General features: G+C 58.8%; 1 protein-coding gene across 5 annotated transcripts in view; it reads right to left on the bottom strand.

The window, feature by feature from the left end:
* The window catches only part of LOC125160279 (cadherin EGF LAG seven-pass G-type receptor 3), a 36,563-nt gene that overhangs the window by 6,907 nt on the left and 5,945 nt on the right, over positions 1-23,711 (bottom strand). Inside the window, exons 3-37 of one of the 5 annotated variants that reach the window (XM_047849092.1) lie at positions 23,146-23,371; positions 22,702-22,817; positions 22,244-22,332; positions 21,978-22,135; positions 21,280-21,443; positions 20,893-21,018; positions 20,633-20,802; positions 20,032-20,217; positions 19,365-19,481; positions 18,824-18,995; positions 18,541-18,682; positions 18,312-18,432; positions 17,810-17,993; positions 17,393-17,494; positions 15,893-15,987; positions 15,459-15,668; positions 15,038-15,233; positions 14,625-14,780; positions 14,052-14,226; positions 13,242-13,409; positions 12,892-13,018; positions 12,597-12,803; positions 12,216-12,390; positions 11,875-11,987; positions 11,372-11,451; positions 10,783-10,909; positions 10,242-10,358; positions 9,986-10,134; positions 9,595-9,710; positions 9,124-9,282; positions 8,353-8,553; positions 7,083-7,971; positions 922-1,080; positions 702-841; positions 360-470 (exon numbers count right to left, since the gene is read on the bottom strand). In XM_047849092.1, coding sequence (XP_047705048.1) covers positions 360-470; positions 702-841; positions 922-1,080; positions 7,083-7,971; positions 8,353-8,553; positions 9,124-9,282; positions 9,595-9,710; positions 9,986-10,134; positions 10,242-10,358; positions 10,783-10,909; positions 11,372-11,451; positions 11,875-11,987; positions 12,216-12,390; positions 12,597-12,803; positions 12,892-13,018; positions 13,242-13,409; positions 14,052-14,226; positions 14,625-14,780; positions 15,038-15,233; positions 15,459-15,668; positions 15,893-15,987; positions 17,393-17,494; positions 17,810-17,993; positions 18,312-18,432; positions 18,541-18,682; positions 18,824-18,995; positions 19,365-19,481; positions 20,032-20,217; positions 20,633-20,802; positions 20,893-21,018; positions 21,280-21,443; positions 21,978-22,135; positions 22,244-22,332; positions 22,702-22,817; positions 23,146-23,371 — 5,943 coding nt within the window. Of the gene's footprint in view, positions 1-359; positions 471-701; positions 842-921; positions 1,081-2,826; positions 2,913-3,982; positions 5,693-7,082; positions 7,972-8,352; positions 8,554-9,123; positions 9,283-9,594; positions 9,711-9,985; positions 10,135-10,241; positions 10,359-10,782; positions 10,910-11,371; positions 11,452-11,874; positions 11,988-12,215; positions 12,391-12,596; positions 12,804-12,891; positions 13,019-13,241; positions 13,410-14,051; positions 14,227-14,624; positions 14,781-15,037; positions 15,234-15,458; positions 15,669-15,892; positions 15,988-17,392; positions 17,495-17,809; positions 17,994-18,311; positions 18,433-18,540; positions 18,683-18,823; positions 18,996-19,364; positions 19,482-20,031; positions 20,218-20,632; positions 20,803-20,892; positions 21,019-21,279; positions 21,444-21,977; positions 22,136-22,243; positions 22,333-22,701; positions 22,818-23,145; positions 23,372-23,711 lie in introns of those variants that run through there. The other 4 variants (XR_007150189.1, XM_047849090.1, XM_047849089.1 and 1 more) reach the window with 4 other exon arrangements.

Raw genomic sequence — 23,711 nt, forward strand, 5'->3', positions numbered from 1 at the left:
CCCTGCATCGTCTGCCCTGTTCCACTCATGTCCATCGGCTCAGAATCATTCCCCTCGTGGAAGGTGAAATGAGGAAAGGGGGACGGCCTGCCTCAGGCTAGTCAGGCCTCTGCCAAGTTCTGGGCCCCTTGCAATGCCTCACACACATCCTCCCGGAGCCAGGAGCTATCCTGAATCTGTGGCCCCACAGTCAGAGGCCTAGTCCTGCCTGGGAATGACCTTGGGCCAGTCTCCCAGTAGCCCAACACCAATGCTGTCCCCTTCCCTAAGTTCCCTTGCCCTCCTCAGCCTGCCCTCATCCTGTCCTCCATGGGGGAACGTGGACATCCTCCTGCAAGGCTGAGCCTGGCTCCACTCACCCACGGAGATGTGCCGGGAAGTGCCAAACAGAAAGTAGATAAACACAGGATAGAAAGAGCTGTAGAGGCCAAACACGGGGGGCAGTCCAGCAAGGAGGGCATAGGCCAGGCCTGGAGGCGAAACGGTAGCAATGTAGGCTTGGAAGACTGGGCCTTGAAAAGGATGAGGGAATCCCAGCCCTAGGTCATGGTCCATAGTTCCAGGGGCAGGGCTCAAAGCTTCAGATGGGGGTAGGGGGTGGGTGGGCACAAGACCACAGGGCTTCCGGGCCAGGGCCTTGAAGGGCTGCAGATCACCCCCCAAAGACTGAGGGTACAGCCTCTGGGTCAGGTATGGCTCACCCTGTGGTAGCTGCATAATGGCCACACTCAGGCCAGCCAACAGGTCACCAAGGAGCCAGTCACGCACGGGATACCGGGGTAGCCACGCCAAAACTGGGAGGTGTTGGAGGAGAAGGGCTCGGGCCCGAGTGTAGGAGCACCTGAGGACACAATGGTAGGCATTGGGAACACAGTCTACCTAAGTCCTGTCGGTGTCCCCAGCCCCCACCCTCAGCCTTACTGAAACCAGGTTCGCCACTGGTGGGTCTCGGTGGCTGAGGTCAAGCATCCCAGCTCCTCCAGCTGTTCCTGATTCAGCAGTGGCCGTTCCACGTAGTAGTTTCGCTTCCTCAGCTCCATGGCCTGCGTCACAGGCAACAGTGCCTCTGTGTCCCTCTGACTGGGGTGGCAAGACCAGAGTCATAGTGAGTGTAACCCTGGTCCAGGCTCCCTCACACTTCCACCTGGAGTCAGAGAGTCATCCTCAAGATCTAGGTAGGTCCAGCTCCCAGCTGGCCCCACGCCCAGCCAGTGGCAATCCCTGAACTTTGTCTAGCACAAGTCTCTCACTGGGCCAAAGTTCCTTACAAAAACACATCAGGATGAACACAATCCATACCTCCAACCCAGGGACAGCTGTGAGCGCTCTACCAGGTCCAGGTCCCAGGCTGACTGTCCCCCTCCCCCTAGCCCATCCCCCAGCCAATCCCTGTTTAGTCTCTGAGTCCTTATCCAGCTGCTCCATGAGCTCCGTGCTGGCCATCTGAGAGCACACACAAGGAAGGGATCCAGCAACCAGGGTTCCGGCTCTTCAGGCAGGCTCCTCTTTAGAGGGGCTCCCCTCTAAGGGAAGGAAGGTGCTGAGGCTAAGATTGCCCCTGGGCCTCCAGCCCCGGGGTCCAGGTTGTGGACAAACTCAGGCTTAATCTCACAAAGCCAGGGAATGGTTCTCACCTGGAGAAAGGGGTCTCACCTGGAAAGGCAAGCTCCCACTCAAAGTGGGAAGATCCCCCCCCTCAAGAACTCCCGTTCCCAGGTGAGATCTCACGTAGGGGAAAGCTCTCAACTGACAGGAAAGTTTTCATCAGCCAGGTATGTTCTGTCTTGGGAGAATCTCTTATCTACCCAGGCTCCCACCTGAAGCGGGAGGTGGATCTCCTCTAGGAATAGGAGATCTGGAGGCGAGGGAATTCTTAAGGGGGGGGGGGGGGCGGGGTAGCTCATACTGAGGAGGAAGCTTTCTCAGTGGGGAAAGTTTTCACCTACCAGTAAAGTTCTCATGTGGAAGGTACTCTCACCTAAGAGAAGCTCTTACCTGGGGGAGGCTCCCACCTGGAATGGGTGAAAGCTTTCTCCTGAGAATAGATCTCCGCTGCGCAGGAATCTTCCCTGAGGGAAAACTCCCCAGCTGGGAAAATTTTCAGATAAGTTCTGATCTGTGAGCTCTGACCTAGGGGTAGGATCCCACCGGAGGGGTAGGAACTCGCCTGGGAAGAGCCTCTAACCTGGATGTCCTGCTTGGAGAAGGGAGTAGAGTGCGCACAAGGAAGGTCCTCACAGACTCTTGGCACCGCAGTCTCACAGAGATCTTTGAGCCCCCTTGCCCCTCCTCCGTGAGTCACGCAGGTCTTCTTAAAGCGCTCCCCACCACCCATCGGAGCGCGTGTTTGGAGGGCGGGGCCTAGATCATTGGCCCCTCCCTCTGGGAGGGCACCGCAGCCCTTCCAGCCGTATCCCAGTATCCGGGATCAGTTGTACAGCTAGGTGGGTTCAGGACACCGTTATGGACTCCGTGCAACGACGACCTCCCGCCCCAACGCGCCCATCGGCGCACCTCCTGGGCCGGGTCTCCTCCACACTCAGCCGCCTCCCGCGGCCCGAAGCCAGCTCGCGGGCGGCGTTCGAGTGGCTTCCCGCACAGTCCTCAGGAGAGAGGGTCGCGCCAGTTCCCGCCCCCATCCCTCGCTTCAGGGGATAGCTGCCTGCAGAAAATCGGCAAAGCGGCAAACACAGGCGTTGCAGGCAGATGCCTGCTCCGGACTTGGCGGTACGCCTTCGGAGCTAACCCAAGCCGGCTTCTGCACCGAGACCACGCGGCGGCTCGCGGACACAGACACGGGGAACCAGGGCCACGCCCTGCACTCACCCCAACGCTTCCGACAGCCCCATGGCCGGCGGGCTGCCAATTGCCGGCTGCTGCAGGAACTGGGGCTGGAGGCCGCTGAGGCTCGGGAGGCGGGGCCGGGATGAGGACCTTCGGCGCTCTCCGAGGGGCCAATCCCCGGATAGGACAGGGAAGGCTTGGACGAATCAGAGTGGTCGGGCGGGGCCTAAGTGACAAGCATCAGGCTGGGCGAGCCCCAAGGCGGAAGATTTAACCCCTTCCTCCCCTGCGGCCTGGTTAGTACTGCCCCTCCTGGCTCACTTTTAATCTCCTGTCTAAACCTGGTAGAACTGCAGAACTGGGACTAAAGACCTGCGCGGAGCTGGCCATAGCCGCGGCCCCAGATCCCTGAGTACGACAAAGGCGAATACCAAGTCTTGGCTTCCCGTGGAAGGACCCCGCGGGATGGGGCGAGAAACCCGCCAATGGGCTGCCTGTGGGCGCTACTGGTGAGCAGAGCCATAGCTCTCCTTGGGGTATCAGGTCTCTGCGGGCGCCACCTTCAGTCTCTCCTCTTAAGATCAGGCAATGTCTGACACCGAAGGTGCCCTAGGCTGCCCTTCAACTCTGGACACCCAGACCCAGAATGAGATTGAGAGTTCCCCTTCCTCCATACAGAGCACAGCCTGGCATCTCGGTTTCTGTCCAAAGATTGCTGCCTGAGAGGAGAAGGAACACGATGTCCCAGCCAGGTCCAAGTCCTAGAGGCTGGTGGGGGTCAGTGCTGTTAATGGGCTGAGGGGTTAGCAAGGGCAGTTCTTAGGGTTGACTGGGCCCCTAGCCAGGGCAAATTCGAGGTTACAATTGCACACCCTGAAGACCAAGTCATCATGCTGCCACCTTGAGAGAGAGGAGTGTCCCTGGCACCTTATTCCCAGCACCTGTGCTCGTACTTCAGGCCCCGATCACAAGGCGCCAGGCCAGAATTAGGGGTGAAAGAGATGGGAACCTGGTCCAAATGTCAGACGAAATGTGCTAAAAATAACTGAATATTGAGGGGGGTGCAGAGCTCAGATTTCTCCCAAAGGTCAACCTGGCCTGAATCATTCATAGCCACCTTCCTACCCTACACCCCCACCCCCAAACAGAAAGAGGCAACAACCATTTTCTATAGAAGTTTATTCCCAAAACAGAGCGCGGCTTCACGGAACAATTTACACAGACAGGGAAAGGGCCACTGGGCTGGAGCAGGGGACCCCCACCGAGGGACATCTATAGAACCTAGGACATAGCAAGGACGACCCCCTCTCCCCACAGTGGGCCCCTTAACCCTTCAAGGGCTGGGGTCATTCTGCTGGGTAAGGAGAGCCGGGGTCCTGGCTGGCGGATTTGGCACCAGTCAGTGAAGAAGAACTTTCAATCTCCTTGGAAACTGCCTCCCAAGAGTATGTGCGGGGAAGGGGCAGGGGGGTGTCTGCACAGAACCCCCTACAACCCTGCACAACCCATTGTTCGTAGCGGTAAAAGGATGCCCACTCTGGAGGATTTCTGGGTCTGCTGTTCAACAGGGGGCTCAGGGCTGGCCTTTGGCCTGGGAGAGGTAGAGGCTAGAAACTCCTCAAGATGGCCAGGTCCAGGGTCCTCAAGCCCCTCTCCCATCTTCTCTATCTTTCACTTGTAAACAAAGGGGGAAAAACACATTTTAACTGTAAACAAAGTGTAAAAGTTCAAAGTTTTCAGTTGTAAACAAACTTGTAAAATGTTTTAAATCTTGACCTGTAAACAGAGTAACAAAATCTAAAAGTCCCCAGTTCTGGACATCAGACAAAGTAATAAAAGAGAGTTTTGTGAACAGGGTCCTAACAGTCATTTTTCCCTATAGAAGAAAATAGAGTAGGATGGAACTAGTTACTGCAGCCCAGGTGCCAAGGGCCAGGGAGGGTCCTGTAAACATGGGAGGCAGTGGCACCTACATTCTGTGTCTTCAATTCCCTTGTTTTTGCTCCCCTTGCCCCCACTCCTACCCTACCCCTCGGAAGAAATTCTAGCACAGGGCAGGGTCAGGGCATCAAATGGCACCATGGACAACTTTTGCTCATAGCAGGGGTAGGGGCTGGCAAATGACCCCCTAGTCCACCCTCTGCAGGAATGTCTGAACAGAGGCCTGAGCCCCTCCCCAGGAGAGAAAGGGAAGCCTTGCTCTGTAAACATGACATCTGCTGCTCCACCAGCATCCCACAGCATCAGTCCTAGGTCATAAGGCAGTAAGTGGCAGGGACTCCACATAATAAACACACACATCCACGGGGAGGGGCAGCGTGAGCAAGCCCTGTGAGGAGGTCAGAGGACCCCTGTTTCCAAGACCAACCCCTTGTCCCTGAAGTTTGGCCCTTGGGGCATCCAAGAAAAAGCAAAGATCAGCTCTGTACTTTGGGCCCTAACAATATTCAGATCAATGGGTGGGAGGCTCCTTGCCCTTCCTGTCTGAATCCGCCCCAGTAAGATGAGAGGAAAGAGCATACATATGGTTTGCCAGGGACCCAAATGGGGCCAAACTCTACCCTCTGTCCCCTTCCCCTCCCAGCCCAGCCTCAGAACCCCAGGAGACAGAAAAGCTGAAAAATAACATAAGCATATCTCTCTGGTTACAAAGGTACAAAACGTATAAAAGTCCTCCTTTCAGTTCTTCCCCCTGCACCTGTTACACGCATGGCGGGATTTGCTCACAGAGAGAGCAAGGAGCCTCAGCACTGCAGCAACAGGGAGAGCTGGGGGGCGGGCAGGAGGCTGCCTGGGGATCAGCCCCTGATTCCCGGAGTCTCTTCTGTTAGCTCTAATCTTCCATTGCCCTCAGCCATTCCTGGTCCGTGAGTCTGCCCCTCAGGAGTGCCCCTCGCTTCTGGGAACTCTGCAGAATTGAATGCGGTAGTCAGAGGTGGTTGCTGAGAGAATCCAGTCAGGGGGCTCTGGGCTTCCACCACAGCCTGGGCCCCCACCATCTTCCCCGAACCCCATCACCTTTGCCTCTCAGTCCCCAGCCCCCTTACACCCATTTCAGGGTTCTCAAGCCCCTTTACCCCTTCTGCACCCCAAGACTCATCAGCAAGGCCCCGCGGCCTCCTGTCTTCTCTCTAGGCATTCAGCGAGCACCTACTATGTACAAATACTACATTAAGCACTTGACAGACTTTTGTCTCAAAAAATCTCCACATCTCAGAAAGTTTGTTACTACAGACACATTTTACAGATATGGAAACAGAGACTCGGAGAAGTCAAGTGTGATTCCTGAACCCAAACCCCTGCTCAGCCCCCCAGGCCCACCCCCGACCCCCACCAGTCAGACCCCAAAGTTGGGCTGCAGTTGGGTCCAGGCAATACTCATAGCTCTCCCTCAACCCTCCCCCAGCACCCTTCCAGAGTCCCTGGCACCAGGCCCCAAGTCCCCTGCTCCTCCTTCCTTTCTCTTCCTCGGACTCTGCCTGGGTTCTTCTATTGGCCTCCTGTCCCACACCTGGGGTCCCCTTCTCCCCAAAGCCTCCTTTCTCCCTGCAGCCCTCCACAGAGCCTGACCTAGCTGTTCCTCCTTCTCAAAACTCAACTCTCCTCCTCTTGGTTTCCAAAGCCTCGCAGCCCTTGTTTCCTCCCCACTCCTCTGGCTCCTGTGTATCCAGCTGCTTCCCAGGTACGACTGCTTTTCCCTACCCCACAGATGCCCCATAGGCACCTGAAATGCACCAGGTCCCAGCTCAGTTCCTACGTGCTCCACCTCACGGTGCCCACAGGCACGAGGAACCTAACATTGACTAAATCAATCGATCAATCGATGGATAAATGACTTACTTTCAAAGTTAGCTCTTCAGCCTGGAATATAAGATGCCCATATCCTGGCACCACTTCTGGCCCCTCCTTATCCCATACCACCTCCTAAACAAAGCCTCTCAGGCAATGACTCTTCCTCTCCTCCTTGCCCCTTCCACATACCAGGTTACCTCCTACTGCCAAGCCTTGGCACCTGCTCTCACCCCCTCCTCTTGTTCAAGCCCTCTGGAAGGCACCTATCTCTCTTCCTTCGCCCAGGAGGTACAGAGGAGGGTGGCTGGCACCAATCATACACCCCGCAAGTTCCGGCTAATCACACCACCATTCCCCGCCAGATTTCTGCCCCCAGCCCATGGCACCCTGGCTGTGCTAAGCCAGGGCCAACCCACACCCCATTTTGTGGCAGAACACAGGCCAGGGTACACAGGAGGTTGCCTTAAGCTGATGAGGGTAAGGGCAAGTGGCTAGAGCCTGCTTACTCTGAGTCTGGAGATAGCTCTGAGATGCTGTGGGATGTGGCAGAGCGTGGTGTGGAGGGCCCAAGCGCAGAGGCTGTGGCAGAAGGCGTGGCAGTGGTGTGAGGGCCCGAGGGCGTGCTTGAGGACTGCACAGAGGAGGAGAGAGCCGAGGAGTTGAAGGAGGCAAGGATAGAGGAGAGAATGTCCAGCTGCTCTGTAGAGGGGCCATGGCTAGGGCCACTGGCTGGGTCCTCCCTAACTCTGAGCAGCTGCGGGGGTGGCCCGAGGCCTTCTCGTGAGGGGTGCCGGCTAGGCACACGGTCCAGCTGCTCCCCTGAGTTCGATCTCCTGGACAGAGAATCCAGGGGCCGGGATGGCAAGAGGGGGTCCCTTGAGAGTTGCCGCTGGGGAGACAGGGGCAGAGGCGGGGGCTGTGGGTCAAGGTTCCGGGCACTGTGGGGCAGGGGCAGTGTGCTCAACCACTCGCAGGGCGCCCTTAGGTCCAGAGCATCCCGTGACCCAAAGCGGCCGGCCCTGGCACCAGGGTAGTCCCTCGGTGGCTGCCTCCGTGGTAGGGTGCTGCCCCGGTCCCTGGGCTCCAGGCGGCCTGGAGCGGCATCCAGGCGTTCTTGGGAACCTGGCCGACTCAGGGGATGAAGCATAGGGGCAGGGGCCTCCTCCAGTCGCTCACGGCTGAGTTGCCGCCGGAGGAGTAGGTCCAGCTGTTCCCGAGAGGAGTAGCGGCTGGCTGGCTGCGAAAGGCTGCCTGTGGCCCCTCCAGCATAGATACGACCATAGGAGGCAGCTGGCACAGCACGGTGGCCCAAGGTGGCTGCACGGCACCAGGACAGCTCAGGGGCACCCCGGGTCTGTGGCACCAGTGGGTACTGCAATCGGTTCTTCAGGATGCCTGTGTGAGGAACAAATGGGAGTAAAGTAAGTATGTGGGGCAGAGGGTGGCAGACACTCCCTGGGTCTAGGGATGCAGCTGCCCCTGGGATCCCTGTGACAAAGGGTTGGAGACAGAAACCCTTTGGCAGAGGCAGCCCCTGGGGATCCCACTGTGGCAGCAGGATAGGGCTTAGAGTGGGAAGGCAGTCATCCCCTGGGTCGGGACAGCGTCAGTCTCCAAGGTACAGGAGTAGGGGCAGACCTCCCCTTGAGATCAAAGGAGGAGCAACCCCCAGGTCCTGGCAATGCAGGTGAGGCTCAAAGGGGCAAGAATCCCCTGGGCTGGGGTAGAAGCGGTCTCTGGGGTCCCTGAAATACAGGACAAAGTCAGGGGTCGTACCTTTCCTCTGGCGCTGGGCCCGGCCCAGGGAGGTTTCATCTCCACTAGTCAGGGCCAGGTCCGGCTGGTTGTTGTTGGCTGCGTCCTTGCTGGTGTCCAGCCCCAGGCGCCTTTCGGAGCCCCAGGTCTGCAGAGCACAGGGAGTGGCCTCACATTCCCCCAGGGCTGGCCAGTAGGACAGAAGGTCATTGCCATCCACGTCTGTGGAGCCAGAGCAGGTTATAGGAGCCTCTGAATTGACCCCATTGATTCATGACCCCTGTGATCCAGACTCAGTGACCACCCCCCTAACCCTGACCCTAATGACTCCTGAAACTCTGGCTGTACTGATTGAGCAGAGGTAGGAATAAGAGAGTGTTTCTCAGAAATCAATGGACCCATGGAGAGGGTTACTGGTGAGCCTGCCACTCTGGAGGTGGACAGAGAGTAGGGGTGGGGGGACTTGATGGCTGAGGGGTCAAGAAAAATCCTGGAAGAAAAAACCAGGCTGAACCCCAACCCTCATGGAAGAAGAGGGGCTGGAAGAATGACATGTCACCCTGTAACATCCCTGACTCTGACCTTTACCTTGTTGCCCAGGCTGTTCCTGGACCTCTAGCCAGCAGAACCACTAGGAAGATAGGGAGAGGTGTGCAGGGGCCTAATGAGGACCCCAGGTTCCCAATAGGCTGGTCCCAGGAATCTTCAGGGGATGTCAGCGTCCCTGGGTCACACCCAAGTGGAATATGGGGTGTCCCTTGGTCACCCATGGGGTCAGAGATACCCCCTCACCTTTGGGGTGAGTGAGGAGCCTCTCACTTTGGGCTGCCCGGCGGAGTGGACGCTGGAAACGCCCCCGTGTCCGGCCATTGTCCTCGCTTTCTGAGGATGGAATGGACAGACTTCTCTCCTCCTCCAAGGACAGGTCGCTGTCAGAGTCAGAGTCTGCAGCTAGAGTTGGGAAGATCAGAAGGAGGAAGGCACATCAATGGCTCAGGGAGATGAGGAACTTGGGGGTCAAGAAAGAGCCCGGAGCTGAGGGTCTTGGGTTAGCTACAGCAGGGAGCTGGGGCTGGGGACCTAGGTAGAGTCTGGAGTGGGGGTCAGTACAGAAGGGCTGGGACTTGGCAGGAGAACCAGGTGCCTCCTGGGGCAGTGACCTGTGGGGAGCTCGCCCCACTGCAGTCAGCTGTTGCTCTCAAGAAAGGGAAACGGTGGGGAGATCCTCTGCCTCCCTTCCCCTGCCCCAGCCCTGGCCCCTACCTCCACCAGCATCTCGATGGAACATGGCCACATCCAGGTCAGTGGGGCCAGCATGAGCCTGGAGGCTGTGGTCAGTGTGGTCAGCAGCTGAGCCATGTCGAACCAGGACATTGTCCCTGGAAATGCAGGAACCGCCCCCTCCCATCAAAGAGGGATGTGATGGGGTGCTTTGGAGGCTGGGGTGGCTGTGAGCACATAGCCAACTGCTGTGGAATGGCTCTGAAAGCACCCCTGGGTATGTGGCAAGAGGCATCTAGGGCAGAAGCAGTAGCGGGGAACCAGGTGCCAAGATGGGTAGAACCATCATCCCAGGACCAGCAATGCCACCCTCTGGTCAAGTGGGACTGGTCTGAGCTATATGTCCTCCTCCCAAGAAGGCTGCTCTGCTCACCTGAGGTAGCCGCGGCCCCGCTGGCTGTCTTGGTCCTGGGTCCGGCCAGAGCGAGCACTGCTCACTGAGGAGACAGTGGAGGCACCCAGGGTGATGCGGATGAGGCCACTCTCTTCAAAGAGGGCCGTGTTGTTGTAAGCCCCGTGCCCCTACAGGAGGTGGGTGCAGACAGGAGTGTGAGCCAGCTCTGGAGAGGCCTCCAACCCTGGCCTCTCGGGGCCCCCGGCCTGACTCCCCAGCCCTGAGAGCCCCTCACCGTGCCAGGCGCTGGCCTTGCCTCCTCGGGCGCCGCCTTTCTAGCCAGACAGGCTGGTGTCCAGGCAGCCCGGGCATCTGCATTCAGGACACAGAAGAGCAGCAGCACTGCCAGGCCCTGTGTCAGTAAGGGTCAGCATGGGGTCAACGAGGGGTTACCGAAAGTCAGTGAGAGATCAGAAATGAGTCACAGGTCAGAGGAGGACCAGCAGGGGGTCAGTCGAGGCTCATATAAGTCACTGTGGGTCAGCAAGGGGGATCAGTCATTGCAAGTCAGTGTGAGGGAGTGAGGGGTCCAGGGGTGACCCAGTAAGGGAGTCAGCGAGAATCTCAGAGGCGTCAGAGTGGCCCAAGTGACTAAGTCAGTGGAGGTCTGTGTGGACCAGCAAGTGGCCAGGAGCCACAGTGCTGGGGAAGGAAGTCCAGGATGGGCACCCTACCCGGCATCAGTCATCCAGAGGAGTCAGCTCTAGACTGGGCTCGATGGCCTGCCCAGGGTTTGGGCCACCACCAGGCCGGAGGTGGGGAGGGGTGCCAGTTACCTGGAGCCCGCAGAGCGCAGCATGGAGGTAGTGGAAGGCCAGGACACTGTGGTTGACTGCCAAGAGGCCGAAGAGCCAGGAGGCACTGACCAGGAGAAGCAGCAGAAAGCAGCTGCGAAGGCTCCTGCTGTGGAACAGGGAAGGACACAAGGGGACAAGCATGCGTCATGCAAGGCTCATGCGGGGGACACAGAGGAGTCATGGAAGGACAGGAAATCACAAAGGAACATGGCGGTCTCCAGAGGACACTAGGGGAGACGGGAGGTCACCAAAAGAACCAGGAGGATAGTCAGGGAGCCATGAGGGGACATGGGGAAAATATGTGGGAAGTAGGGGCGGGCTATGAGAGAAACATGGGAGATAGGTGGGACACGGGGGCAGGGGGCACAGTGAGCCACCCAGACCAAGGGAGACTCAGGGGAGACAGCAGGGCAGAGCATGTGTGGGGCAGAGTATGACGAGGGCACCAGAGAGGGGCTGGCCAGGGCAGGTAGGACTTCATCTCCCCACCCAGAATCTGGAGCTCAGCCTGCCAAGGAAGGGACTGCCATTCTAAGAATCCCCCGCTTCCCCCAGCCAGACAACTCACAGCACAGAGGTCTTCTTGGCCTCCCTCTGCCCAGTGGAGCAGGATGTGCGGGCAGTGAGGAGAAGCATGGTCCCATTCATCTGGACCCATGGCCAGACATGTGGAGCAGGGGCAGGACAGAGAGAGAGACAGTGAGAGAGGGACAGGAACAGAGAGAGACCAAGACACAGAGAGGCAGAAGCAGTGAGAAACGCACACACACACACACACACACACACACACACACACACACCAGGGAGATCAGAAACAGAGAGGCACTTTGGCTCAGAAAATGTCCGAGATAGGGAACCAGAGAGGGACTGAGAAAGGGAAATAGAGATCCGCAGAGAGAGAGAGGCAGTCAAGTTTCTGACCCCACACTTCCCATCTCTGTGCCAGTCGAGTGGAGAACAGAAATTGAGGCCGAGGCCTGGAAACCTGCCAACTGCCACCCGGCACCCCTCCACCAACACCGCCGCACCTGCTGCAGAGCGCGCGGGTGGCACCAGGTACAGCACACTCACCACGATGACCAGGATGACAGGGCCTGCGAAGCTCCACATGAGGGGTTCGTGGACCGAGATCCAGCAGAAGTCAGGGTTCCCATAGCCCTCGGGATCCAGGCCGACAGCAAGGCCTGTAGGGGAGGAGAGGAAGGACTGAAGGGGTATGTTCTAGAGCAGCTGACCTTCTCATGCCAGGGGAGGGGGCACAGCAGGCTCCCTGCTGAGCACATGGCGTGGTGGGGGCAGGGATGGAGGTTGGGGTAATGATCGGGACTGGGGGCGGGGGCAGGAGTCAGGCCACGTGATAGGTACAAGCCAGGGGTCACAGGCCCGGATGGGCCAGGGAGCAGAGCCCTCACCCAGCAGCACGGCAGGGATGCCCCAGCCCAGGGCGTGGTAGAAGCGCATGGCGCCGCGGTCCACATTGCGGGGCTCAACCTGCATGCGGTAGAGGTGCAGCCCCTGCACAAGGAGCCACGCGAAGGTGCTGAGGAAGAAGTAGTGCAGGAGGATGGCGACCGCAGTGCACACCAGCTGAAGGCAGGGTTGGGGGGCGTCAGCGCCACTCCTGCCTCACCCCGCTTCTGACCCCTAAACCACAGCACCTTGACCCAGCATCGTGCCCCAAACCCGGGCCCCAACCTGAGCATCCCTGACCCCTGACCCTGAGCTTTGGCTCCAGGACTTCCTGAGCCAGGTAAGGCCATCGAGACACAGGTCCCCTGGCCCCGACCCTGCACCTGGTTGTGGGTCCTGTGGATCCCCAGCAGGAAGAGGAGCTCTGCCACGCCCAAGGCAGCCGCCACGTTGGCATGGATCGCACGCATGTTGGACTTGAGGCTACGCAGGCTCAGTAGGACCGCTGCGGTCAGAAGCAGCGCGGCCACAGACACTGCCATGACCACGTGCGTGAACACCGCCAGCAGCTCCAGGTCACCCTCCAGCCGCTGTGGAGACAAGGATGGTCACTGGGGGTGTTGGTCACCCCTGCCCTTTGGCCTGCCCACGTCCGCAGGACTCTGAACACAGTCCCACCTCACGGGGCGAAGCATCCATGAGAACTCCAAAGGTGCCTGTCCGGCTGCAGCGACATCGAGCATGAGACCCATTCCTGTATACCAGCTCACAGTCCCGTGCCGTCCACATGCCATGCTGGTCCGCCCTGCAGCCACAGGGCAGTTAGACCTATCAACCCCTCGGGAAAGTGCCCCGTGGCCTGGAGAGGGGTTGTGACAGACAGTGGGGAGGGGCAGGGGGCCTGAAGCTGAGGAGCCACATTCCTCATTGGCCTGGGTGCCTAGGGACATTGGTAGGGGCCCCAGGGGCAGGCTGGGCTCCCCGGGGGCCAACAGGGGACCAAGGGTTTCCGGAGCGGAGGTCCTCACGGGCCAGGCGGGTCCCACTGCACGCAGATCGCCTTGCTCCGATTCGCTGTCTGTAGCAGGCGGAATTCCAAGCTGATCGGGGACTCTAGGACACCCCTTAGGAAGTTGCGTCCATGGAACACAGCCACGCTGACCACCGGAGAGTTCATAACAGGGTTCTGGGGGAGCCTGAGGAGACACCCCACCTGGGCTCAGACCCTGCTGACTTCCCCAAGCTCTGACTGCCTACATCTTGGTCTTCATGCCATCGGCATGGCTGACTGAGAGTCGGAATGCCCCAGAGTGGATGCTATTTTGGGGAACCCCCTCAGCCTCCCACTGGGCTGATTCAAGACCCTGAGTCCAATGGCATAGCTAGGCTGTCATGGTTCTGCAGAAATGGCAGGTTCTCCGCAGCCGAGAGACTTCAGACTCACTGTCTACACTGGGGTCTATGGCCTGAGCAGCTTCAGACTGTCTACCTCAAACTGCCGTCCCTGCCACCCCGATCTGACCTCCATCGATTGGTCAGCCTGTCTTTGCCTGCCTCTGTTAGCCAGTCTGCCTGTCTGTACCCGGCACATGTACCTCTCCTTTATGAGACTGTCCCCACCTGTGGCTCTGTGCCTGTCTGCAACCCTGCACAACTCCACAGAACATGATTCACCTAGAAGCCAGCACGGACAAGGCTCCCTGGAGCTACACATGGGAGCTGTCTCAGGATGACTGTGAACTTGCTCATTTGCCCACGAAAAAATGGGTGCTAGACCGGGTAGAAGCTTACAGGCAACTCAGGGGTGAGAGGCCTGGAAGTAATGCCCCCCGTGGTACCTGGCGCCCCGGCGCTCGGCCTGGAACTGGGCAGGGAGCAGCCCCCCCAAGGTGCGGTAAACGAGGAGGATGACAATGGAGATCCCAGGCTCAGGCTCGGGCTCCGGGGGGACCGGAGGGGGGCCCACACTTGAGGAGGTGTAGTTTTCCATGCTGCTGCTGCTTGTGGACAGAACTGCCAGGGGAGGGGGAAGAACCACTGTCAGTGACCTCTGACCCCAAGCACCCACAAACCCAGCTCTGAACCAACCCATCGCAGCATCAAGCATGGGAATCTCTTCCCTGTAGGTCCAGGTCTGGGAGATGGAGAAAGCAGGAACCCATGAAGGGGATATGGGCTCTCCAGGGCTGGATCCTGAATATCAAGGCATGGGAGAGATCATCTGTGGTGAGGGAGAGAGTCCGGCGAGGCGAGAGCAGTGTGGGGGGCTGACATGGGAGGGTCTCACACAGGGGTCTGACATGGCGTGGGTCTGACAAGGGGAGAACTGGCAGGAGGGCAATATGCTATCTGGTGAAAGAGGTGGGATAGGGAAACAGGACCCGGGCCAGGGGTCACCCAAGGGATCTCACCTTCAGGTGGGGATGGCCGTGGGGACTGGGGAGGCAGCAGCACGTGTGTGTGAGGATCCCAGGCATCCTGGCCCCGGAAAAGGTTGCTGTGGTAACGAGGGTAGCGACGGGTTCCCCGGGTGGGACTGGGGTGCTCCATGCGGTCGATGCTGAGCACTGCCCAGGAGGAAGAGGGGTGAGACCCAACAAGGATCTCCTCCCCATGCAGAAGGCCCCACACCCTCCTATCAAGTCCCACAATCCCTCACTTCATTGCTACCAGCACAGAGCCCGTCCCTGCAAAGCACTGAGGGAGGTGGCACAGCCTCCCGCTACTAATGTTGACATCAATAGCCCCCAGCCCCTCAGATTTCCAGGTCCTTGCCCTTTCACAGCCCCCTTCCTGCCTCCCCCCCATGCCACTCGCCACATACTGATGTTGGGCGTCACCAGCCCCACGGGATTCAGATATGTGAGCTCCATATTCCTTGCAAGCGTGGCTGCATACTCCTCCAGATGCTGCACCAGCCCTGCGCTGCCTGGGGAGCCCCCAGGGGCCCGCTGCCCCAGCGCTGCCCACAGGTCCCCGGTCTCTGGGGCAAGCAGTGCAGAGCCAGCCCACAGCAGATTCTAGAATCAGGGAGATGAAAGTGGGCTCAGCCAGGTGAGGACATGTGAGGGGAGACAAGGCAGGTCTGAGGGTTATGGCTGGGTGCTCAGACACGCCCCAGCCGGCAAGGGGGTGGGTTGGGAGAGGACAAGGGAAGAGGGAGAGCCCAGGGCCTTTACTTCCCCAGGGTCAGGAGGGGCCTGAGCAGGGGTCCAGGAGATGGGGAGCATAGGAAATAGCCCCACCTCATTGAAGTGGGCATCCTGTGTGGCTGTCAGCCCAAAGCCCTGCTGGTGACTCTCAAAGGCCAGCAGGTGGGCCAGCAGTCGGGCAGTGACTCGGACATCTTGACTAAAGTAGTGGTCGGTGTGGCCAGTCACCTCCCGCAGCCTTTGGGCCAGCTTCTTGGCCTCCACAGTATCCAGTGCTGTCTTATTCAGCTCTAGGCCATCCAGCTGCCAGGACAAAGATGGGGATGGTCGCTCTGTGGTCCCTTAGGCCTTTCTCAAAAGCTTCACAGGAAGAAGGGTTTGGCCAGATTAAAGGGCAACCAGGAAAAGCCTAGGAGGTCAAAGGCTGGGGTATGATGTCTGGGCCCCAGCCCAGGCCTGGGGAAGCTGAGGCCAGGGCCAGGGCTAGCGCAGGTCTTGAGTGCAGGGTCAGGTCTGGGCAGTCTCACCAGCAGGTTGAGTTCTCGAAAGGCAGGGGAGGTACAGTTGAAGAGGTCAGGCTCCAGCCAACCCTGGTCCTCATCACACAGCCTCACAGCAGCACCTAGGGACAGGTGAACCATGGTCAGGCCTGGGGCCGGAACACCTTCACTGATCTGATGAGCACAGCACCCTCCCCCAACCCAGGGGGAGCTCTGAAGCAGAGACCAGAATAGTAGGCATCTGTGGCTGGACAAGCTCCCAGCCCAAGCAGGTCCCAGCTGCCTATCAGTCTCAGTGGGTCTGTGGGCCATTCAGAACCACTGATTACATAAAGCAGAGCAGAAAGGTGCGCGCGCTCTCTGTCTCTCTCTCTCTCTTATACACACACACACACACACACACACACACACACACACACACACGGGCCAGAGCACATTCACAGACATATGGCCCAGGGCAAGCAAACACACAGACCAGTGCCCACGTCTGCACATACACGGACGTGTGGATCAGGACAAACACACAGACACACATGCTCTCTCCATGTATGCACACACAGACCAAGGTTTCCAGGAGTATTGTGTGACCAAAGTGAGGGTGGGGTGAAAGTTCTCACACTAGCTTCAACTGTCCCAGTGGTGGACTCTGCTGCCCTCTTGCCCTTGTCTGTGAGATGGGGATGGGGGTTGAATGAGAATTGACCTGGGTCTTAAGAGAGCTCATAGCCACCAGCAAGAGGGACCCTAACTTGAACACAGAACCCCCCCAAGACAGACACACAGACACGTGCACAGGCACAGAAAGACACACGCATGAGCATGCATACAGAGATGATCTCTGTCCAGCCACTGTGGAGACCTCAAGCAGCAGGGAGGGTTCTGCAAGGACCTCAGGCAGTGGGGAGGGGCCCTCAGGCAGCAGGGAGGAGTCTATAGGGTCCTCAAACAGAGAGGAAGGCGTTTTTCGTGACTTTCAACATAGGAAAAGGCCTGAAGGGACCTCAGTAACTGAGGAGGGGGTCTGCAAGGATCTTAGGAAGTGGGGAGGGGTCTGCAGGGTCCTCAGGCAGTGGGGAGGGGCCTCTGAAGACCTCAAGCATCAGAAAAGGGCCTCCAGCATCCTCAGACAGTGGGAAGGGGCCTCCAGGGATTTCAAGCAGCTGAGAGTAGCTTTTAGAGACCTCAGGCAGTGGGGATGGGTCCGCAGGGATTTCAGGCAGCGGGAGGGGTCTGCAAAAGCTCTGGCAGTGGGGTGGGGGGGCGCAGCACACCTGAGCAAACACGTACCCCTTACCTGCACCCCGCAATCCTGCCCAGAAGCCAAGAGAAACAGATGGAGGCTCAATGAGGGGGTGGGGAGGGACCCAGACCCCCTAGGAGGTATTGAGGAGCCCACATGGACCCCTACCCCACTCCCACTTCTTTGCAGGAGCAATGCCACGCAACTCAGGAAAAGAAGTGGCTCCAGCAGTCGGAGGACAGACCTACTCCCACCCTCAATGATGCCCCTGCCCCCCAGGTACTCACCCAGGGCCCCTCGAGGACAGGGCACTGAGGCCATCATGCCAAACTTGGTCTGGGGCCACCACACGCCAGATCTCAGGGACTTGGGGCAGGCATCATAGAGCACTAAAGAGAGAGGAAGCACTGAACCAGGCAGCCAGGGACTGGGGAAAATGATAGCCACACCCACTACTCCTTTACCACCCACATCAGACCCACTACCCAGCACTCCCTCTCTGGCCTTACAGGAGCTGGCCTGTCAGGTTCTGTAACAAGTTATCAAAGTATCTGGGACAAACGTGGGGGGCGTCTAGGTATCAATGGTCTCCTTCAGGAAACACTTCCCAGAGCCCTACCCAAGGAGTCAAACACGCCAGAAAGCTTGGTGGCAGCATGCCAGAGCCAGCCCTCTATATGTGGAGCTGCGTGGAGCCTGCTCACCTCGGCAGCCACTGGCTGTCACCTCCGCAAAAGGACTGTCACAGCTGTTGCACTGGCGGCCAAGGGCTCCTGGGCGACAGGGGCACTGCCCGCTGTGGGGTGCACATGAACGCGAGGTGGAGCCCACAGGGTAGCAGTCACATGGGAGGCATGAGTCGCTGCCCCGTGGTCGGTAGTGGAACTCCTATTCGAGAATGGATCAGGGGCCTGAGGTCAGAGATCGGGGCTTAAGGTAGGGGTCTCAGGTCAGGGCTTGAGGAATGAGTGGAATCAAGGGCAAAGGGTCAAGAGAATAGTACTCACAGGCCAGAAGGAAGATTGGGCTTCAAATGAAATGTAAGGGAGGAATCAGACATCAAGGACTAGAGGTGGCAGTTAGATGACAGGACAGGGGTAAGAGGCTAGGGCCTAAATCAGGTGGCAGAGATCAGCAAGCTCGATAAGAATCACAAATCATGGCTAGTGAAAAGTTAAAAGGTCAGGGGTCAGGGGCCAGGCATACCTTGCAGTGACACTGCCCATTTGTCTTGTTACAGTTGGGGTCAAAGCCCTTGTGAACATCACAGTTGCAAGGGCCACAGGTTGGGCTCCCCCACCAGCCCCGTGGGCACTGCTGGTCCATCCTGGAGGTAGACAGCCAGGTGAGATGTGAGATGCCTCCGAGATATCTCAGTGACAACTCCCTCCCCCCACCCCAGGTCTTTCCATCATCTCAGTCTCCAGCCCCTCACCTGTGCTCACAGTGGTGCCCGAAATAGCCACCTGCACAATCACAGGTATAGCCATGGGGAGCTCCTGGAAGGTGGCGGCATGACCCCTGGTTCTGACAGGGATTCAAGAGGCAGGCGTCCACACACCCTGGGCCATAGTAACCTGCAGGTTAGGTCAGCGAGCTCAGGACACTGGCCACAGAGCATGGGAGGAAGCAGGTACCTGTCCTTCCAGTGATCCCAGTCTTTACCATGAGCCCCCAGTTCCTACCCAAATCCACCCTGCCCCACCCCCAATTCACACCTGGCCAGCAGGTACAAGAAAAGGTCTGCCAGAGGTCTCGGCAGTCAGCGTGGGGTGGGCAGGGTCCAGATGCACAGGCGTTGGTCACTATACAACCAGGTTCCACGTTCACTCGGTGGCTAGGAGGAAGCAGGGCTGGGGATCCCGAGGGCGTGGGGCCGAGCCATACCCCCTATGGACACAGCCAGCAAGGTGTGAGCCCCATGTCAAAGCATCTCAGCCCCTACAGAGCCAGCCACCTGACATGCAGTCTCCCTCAAACCCCCCAAAAAGCCCACACCCTGACCCTAATATCCCCAACTCAGCCCCCCATGGGACCCCTAATCGTGCTGTCCCTGACATAGACCTCTAATGACCCTTGATAATGTAAGCTAGACCCTCACCGCCAACAGCACAGAAAGGCCTATCTCTGATGGCTCTGGGTCACATCCCCTCCCCATGCCAACCCCTATGTGAATGCAGCTTTTCAAGTCCCAAGGTGCTCCTGACCACTGACCACGCACCCTAATGGCCCAAATCATGTTCCCATGCTGACCCCCACCTGGATACAGCCAACCAGACCCTGAGGAACCTCCTCTTCACTGCTGGGGGGCAGGCCTCCCACATGGAGTCGCTTTACCTTCAGGCCCTGCAGTTCACTCCCCACTGCCATGGTGTCCTGGGGGAGGGGTACAGTCAGCACTGGGGGTGTGGGGGCACCTGATGGATCCCTGCCCTACCCTAGAGTCAGTCTTGGCCTTGTCCTAGCCCTGCATGACCATCCTTTGTCCCTCTGGACCAGGAGAATGGTCTGGGCATGTGCTGCCCCTGAGTGCGGAGGACCTGCTGGAGTGTGGGGGATGGATAATAGCAAGGTTTCAGTAAAGAGCTGGGCTCAGACAGGCCTCTCTTTCCTGGACCCAGAATAGACCCTGAAATTTCAGAGCTTTGAGACAGGGAGATAAGGGCAGAGGCCAGAAGGGGTTCCCAAGAGTTAGGGAATGTACTGGCTGCAGAGGTACCCCAAGACCAGGCCAGAAATCTGGATAGCCTCTCTAACCTGAGCAGGCCTGGCTGGCAGGGTGGGCTCAAAGCAAGGGCATGAGGAAGGGACTGCAGGGAGAGTGACGTACAGTGGAGACAGTTGAGGGGATCTGGACTAGAGAGGGGTCAAATGAGGTGGGTCTGGTTGGGAGACTAACGGACTACCCAAGAGTCAGAGATCAGACCTGGAAGAGGCTATAGTCCAGTGAGACCATGAGGACATGGTGGCCCCGCCGGCCACCTGGCTCCTCCTGCAATTCCAACCGCAGATCGTGCCACCGGCCATCACTGACAGTCACCTGGTCCAGAAGGAGGTGGGCAGCACGGCCCGAGCCCCTGGTCACTGTCACCGACAGCAACCCCCGATCCAGCTGCAGATAGAGAAGCACAGCCCTGGGGTCAGGGCCCCAAGTTGGGCTGGGGCTTGGAGAGTCAAGAGGTGAGATCAGGGGGTTCAGACATCAGAACTGCAGGGCTAAGGCTATATCTGGCACACAGGGCATTGTGCCATAGGGACACCATGTCCCTGAGAGTGAAGTTAGGGGGCTCAGAGGTCAAGATCAGGGATTATGGATTGGTGCAGCTAGCACAAAAAAGATATGCTGGGGCCCTGCACCTGCAGAGGATATTATGGTGGGGAAGAGGATCAAGGGCCAGGGTCCAGAGTAGGGTCAAGTATGGTCAGTACACCTGGCAGGACTAGGTTGTAACAGACCAGGAATGTTGCTGGTGGCATTAGAGGTTGAGAGTTGAGGGTCTAGGGAGGGGCCAGGAGGACAGACACACCTGACAGAGGAGTGTGCTGTGTGGCCCAGCCTGCACTTGCATCAGGACCCCCTGAGTCGCCCGTGTCCGAAATGCCAGCCCCAGGTACCACGGCACAGACACAGTCATGTCATTTCCAAAGTCCCAGCTCAGCGTCCCATTGCCACGGAAATGATGGGGATGGGCCATGGCTGGGGGGATAAAAGGAAGAAGATCACAGGTCCCACCTGAGGAAAAGACCTTACCCTGCAGGCCCCTCTTGCCCCATGATGCCCACTCACTGAGCCTACAGTCTTTGCCACCGAAGCCCACAGGGCAGTCGCAGCTGAAGCCACCCCAGCGTTCTGAGCAGAAGCCGCTGTTCTTACAGGGACCCGAGTCGCAAAAGTGCAGCTTGGCCTGGCAGCCTGGGAGAGGAAGGCACATGGCAGATGTGAGAACGTGGGGGGTAGGGGGCACAAGTATTAGACAGGACACAGGGGTCCAGAGGGGCCAAAGTGGCCATGATTTTAGCCCCAGATTCTCCCAAGATGGAGTTGGAAGGAGACAGGCCCTAAGGGTTAAGCTATAGCACAATGCTTGCCAGCAAAGGAAACAAGGATGAGGTCAGATTTGGAATCACTCCACATAGCCCTCTTCCCCCTCCCTAATGTGGGGACATGGCCTACCTGCCATGGTGCCATTGTTTGCAACGAAGGCTGCCATGTCCATTCGGCGGCCATCAATGTACAGATCCCGCATGCATCCAATGAACTCCTTGTGCGACACGGGGAAGTTCTCGGGGAGGTTGGGGACACCCCCCAGGAGCAGAGGGCCCGTCAGGTCCAGGGACCTGAGGATCAGGGGTCCTCATCATTGTTGGGACAGAGGCCAAGGTAGGGTTGCTCCTGAGGGCCACAGAAGTGGGGGTGGGGTGGGAGTAGGACTCAGAGGGTAAAGGTGATTTAGGGGGGAAGGTAAGGCCAGGGAAGAAGCTGGGGCCTAACTTTAGTTGTGGGGGTGCAAAGGAGAGCTCATGATGGGCAGATGGTCTAGGGAAAGGTGAAGGGGAGGGGCTGAAGGCTAGGATGAAACAGTGAGGCATTTGGGGGGTTGGCGAAGAATCTAAGGGGATGTGGGGCATTAGGAAGGGGGCAGTGGATACTGGAGAACTGGGTGCTTGGGGACTGTGTGTGGGAGCAGGGAGGCAGGGGTAGAATAAAGAGATGGGGCTACAGTGAGGTAGGGGAGAGGATTTGTGTCAGAGTGGAGAGAGGATTTGTGATTTGGGGAAGGATGGGGTGGCAGGTTGGAGACAGGCATGGGGTCAGGGTTGGAGTGGGCTTTGGCAGGCAGAAGGCATGGGAATCAGGGGCTGGGGTCTCACTTCTTGGAGCTTGTTTGCATGCCAGCAGCTGCACATGAGTAGTTGCCAATCTCAGCACCAAACTGCAGAGCCACAGCCACGTCGCAGTCATCCACGCTCAGCACAGCCACTTTATCCTTGGAGGGGCCCTGAGCACCCCCCAGGGCATCTGTCCGGGGCTAGAAACCCAGGCACACCACTCAACAGGACCTCCAGGATTGACCCCTAAGGGGCAGAACCTGGCATCCCAGCTCCCCTCATACTGCCATGCCAAGGGTGGTGCCCACCTTGTTGTAGTATCTCAGATGCACTGTGTGCCACTGCCCGTCACTCAGGCCCCCTGGAACTGTAGGGCTGACCACTGTATTGGACTCACCTGTGCAGGAGATACATGTGGAAGGTTGTCTGGAGCTGCCTAGTTACCTTTCCCTCCCCATCCCTACTCAGGTACAGTTACTCCCAGGATGGCCAGGGATACATCAGATCAGTCCCATCCACTGGTGACCATACTGGCTGGACCAGAGTACCTTGGAAGATAGGAGAAGCACACACCACTTGGAGAGATGGGCTTTCTCCCAGGGAATGGCTAAGGGGGTAAGATCCTCACTGATGTCTGTTTGACATGGAGGTACATGTTTAGGTGTGCAGTGAGGCAAACCTGAGGGGACTCAAGGCTTATACCCCCCAGCCATCTCACCCATTCATGTACCCACTCCCCCACATATACATCCACGGGAGCACCCACCCGTGGAATATGTAAGCCGCACTTGCCCGGCCACAAGCTCCAGGGCCAGGAAGTCGTGCTTCTCGTTCAGGCGCCCGTTGTAGAAGAGTAGTCCACTGGGCTGCACTGTTGCGAACCTGGGTGGGGTGGACAGGGCAAGTCACGAGCGGGACACCTCCTCACACCCACCATCCCTGCGACAAGAAGTTTCACGGGGCGCCAGCCAGGCTAGGGTGAAGCAGGAAAGGAGGAGAGCGGGTACGGTGACGTCAGGGACAATGCAGTGACGTCAGGGACAATGCAGTGATGTCAGGGCAGTGATGCTCCGAGACACCCAGGCAGGACACCCGGGGAGGGGCGATGTCCTGTGGGACGTCAGAATGGGGCAGCCGGGAATCTGACTCAGGGTCACAGAGGGAGTGGGGACGGCGTGGAGGCGCGCAGAGATACCGGGCGGGCACCTACGAGAGGGACAGCGTGAGGTGGAAGCGCTGCCGCAGACCGCGGAACATGACGAACGAACTGGGAGGGAAGGAGCGCGCCGCCACCTCGCAGCGCGGGCCCTCGAAGGCGCCGCCCGCCGGGCACTGGCAGCGGAAGCCGCCGTCGGGCCCGTCGGCACACGTGCCTCCGTTGCGGCAGACGCCGGGGACGCAGCGTCCGGCCTCCGTGTCCAGCTCGCAGTCTTCTCCTAGGAGTCAAGCCAAGGTTGGAGGAGGTCACCCGCGGCTCCAGGGGGCCCCGCCCCTCCAAAGCCTCCCAGCCCACAGAAAGGGCGAGCTCCCTGGGGGCGGACACGCCTCCTAGCGGTCTGGCCCCGCCCCACGTTCCCAGCAGCTCCCGTCACCCCCCCACGCCCCAGGCCACGCCCCCACCGTAGTCTCAGCCCGCCTAAGGCCTCCATTTCTTCAGGGCTTTAGGTTCTCCCAGGGCCGGGTTCCACGGCTTCGCGCTCCGCGGCGCCGCACCCGACCCCGGGAGACTCAAGACAGATTCCCCATCCTCGCTTTCACTGTAGTCCCGCCCTCACG

This window comes from Prionailurus viverrinus, chromosome A2 (genome assembly GCF_022837055.1).
Source record: "Prionailurus viverrinus isolate Anna chromosome A2, UM_Priviv_1.0, whole genome shotgun sequence".
NCBI classification, from domain to species: Eukaryota; Metazoa; Chordata; class Mammalia; order Carnivora; family Felidae; genus Prionailurus; species Prionailurus viverrinus.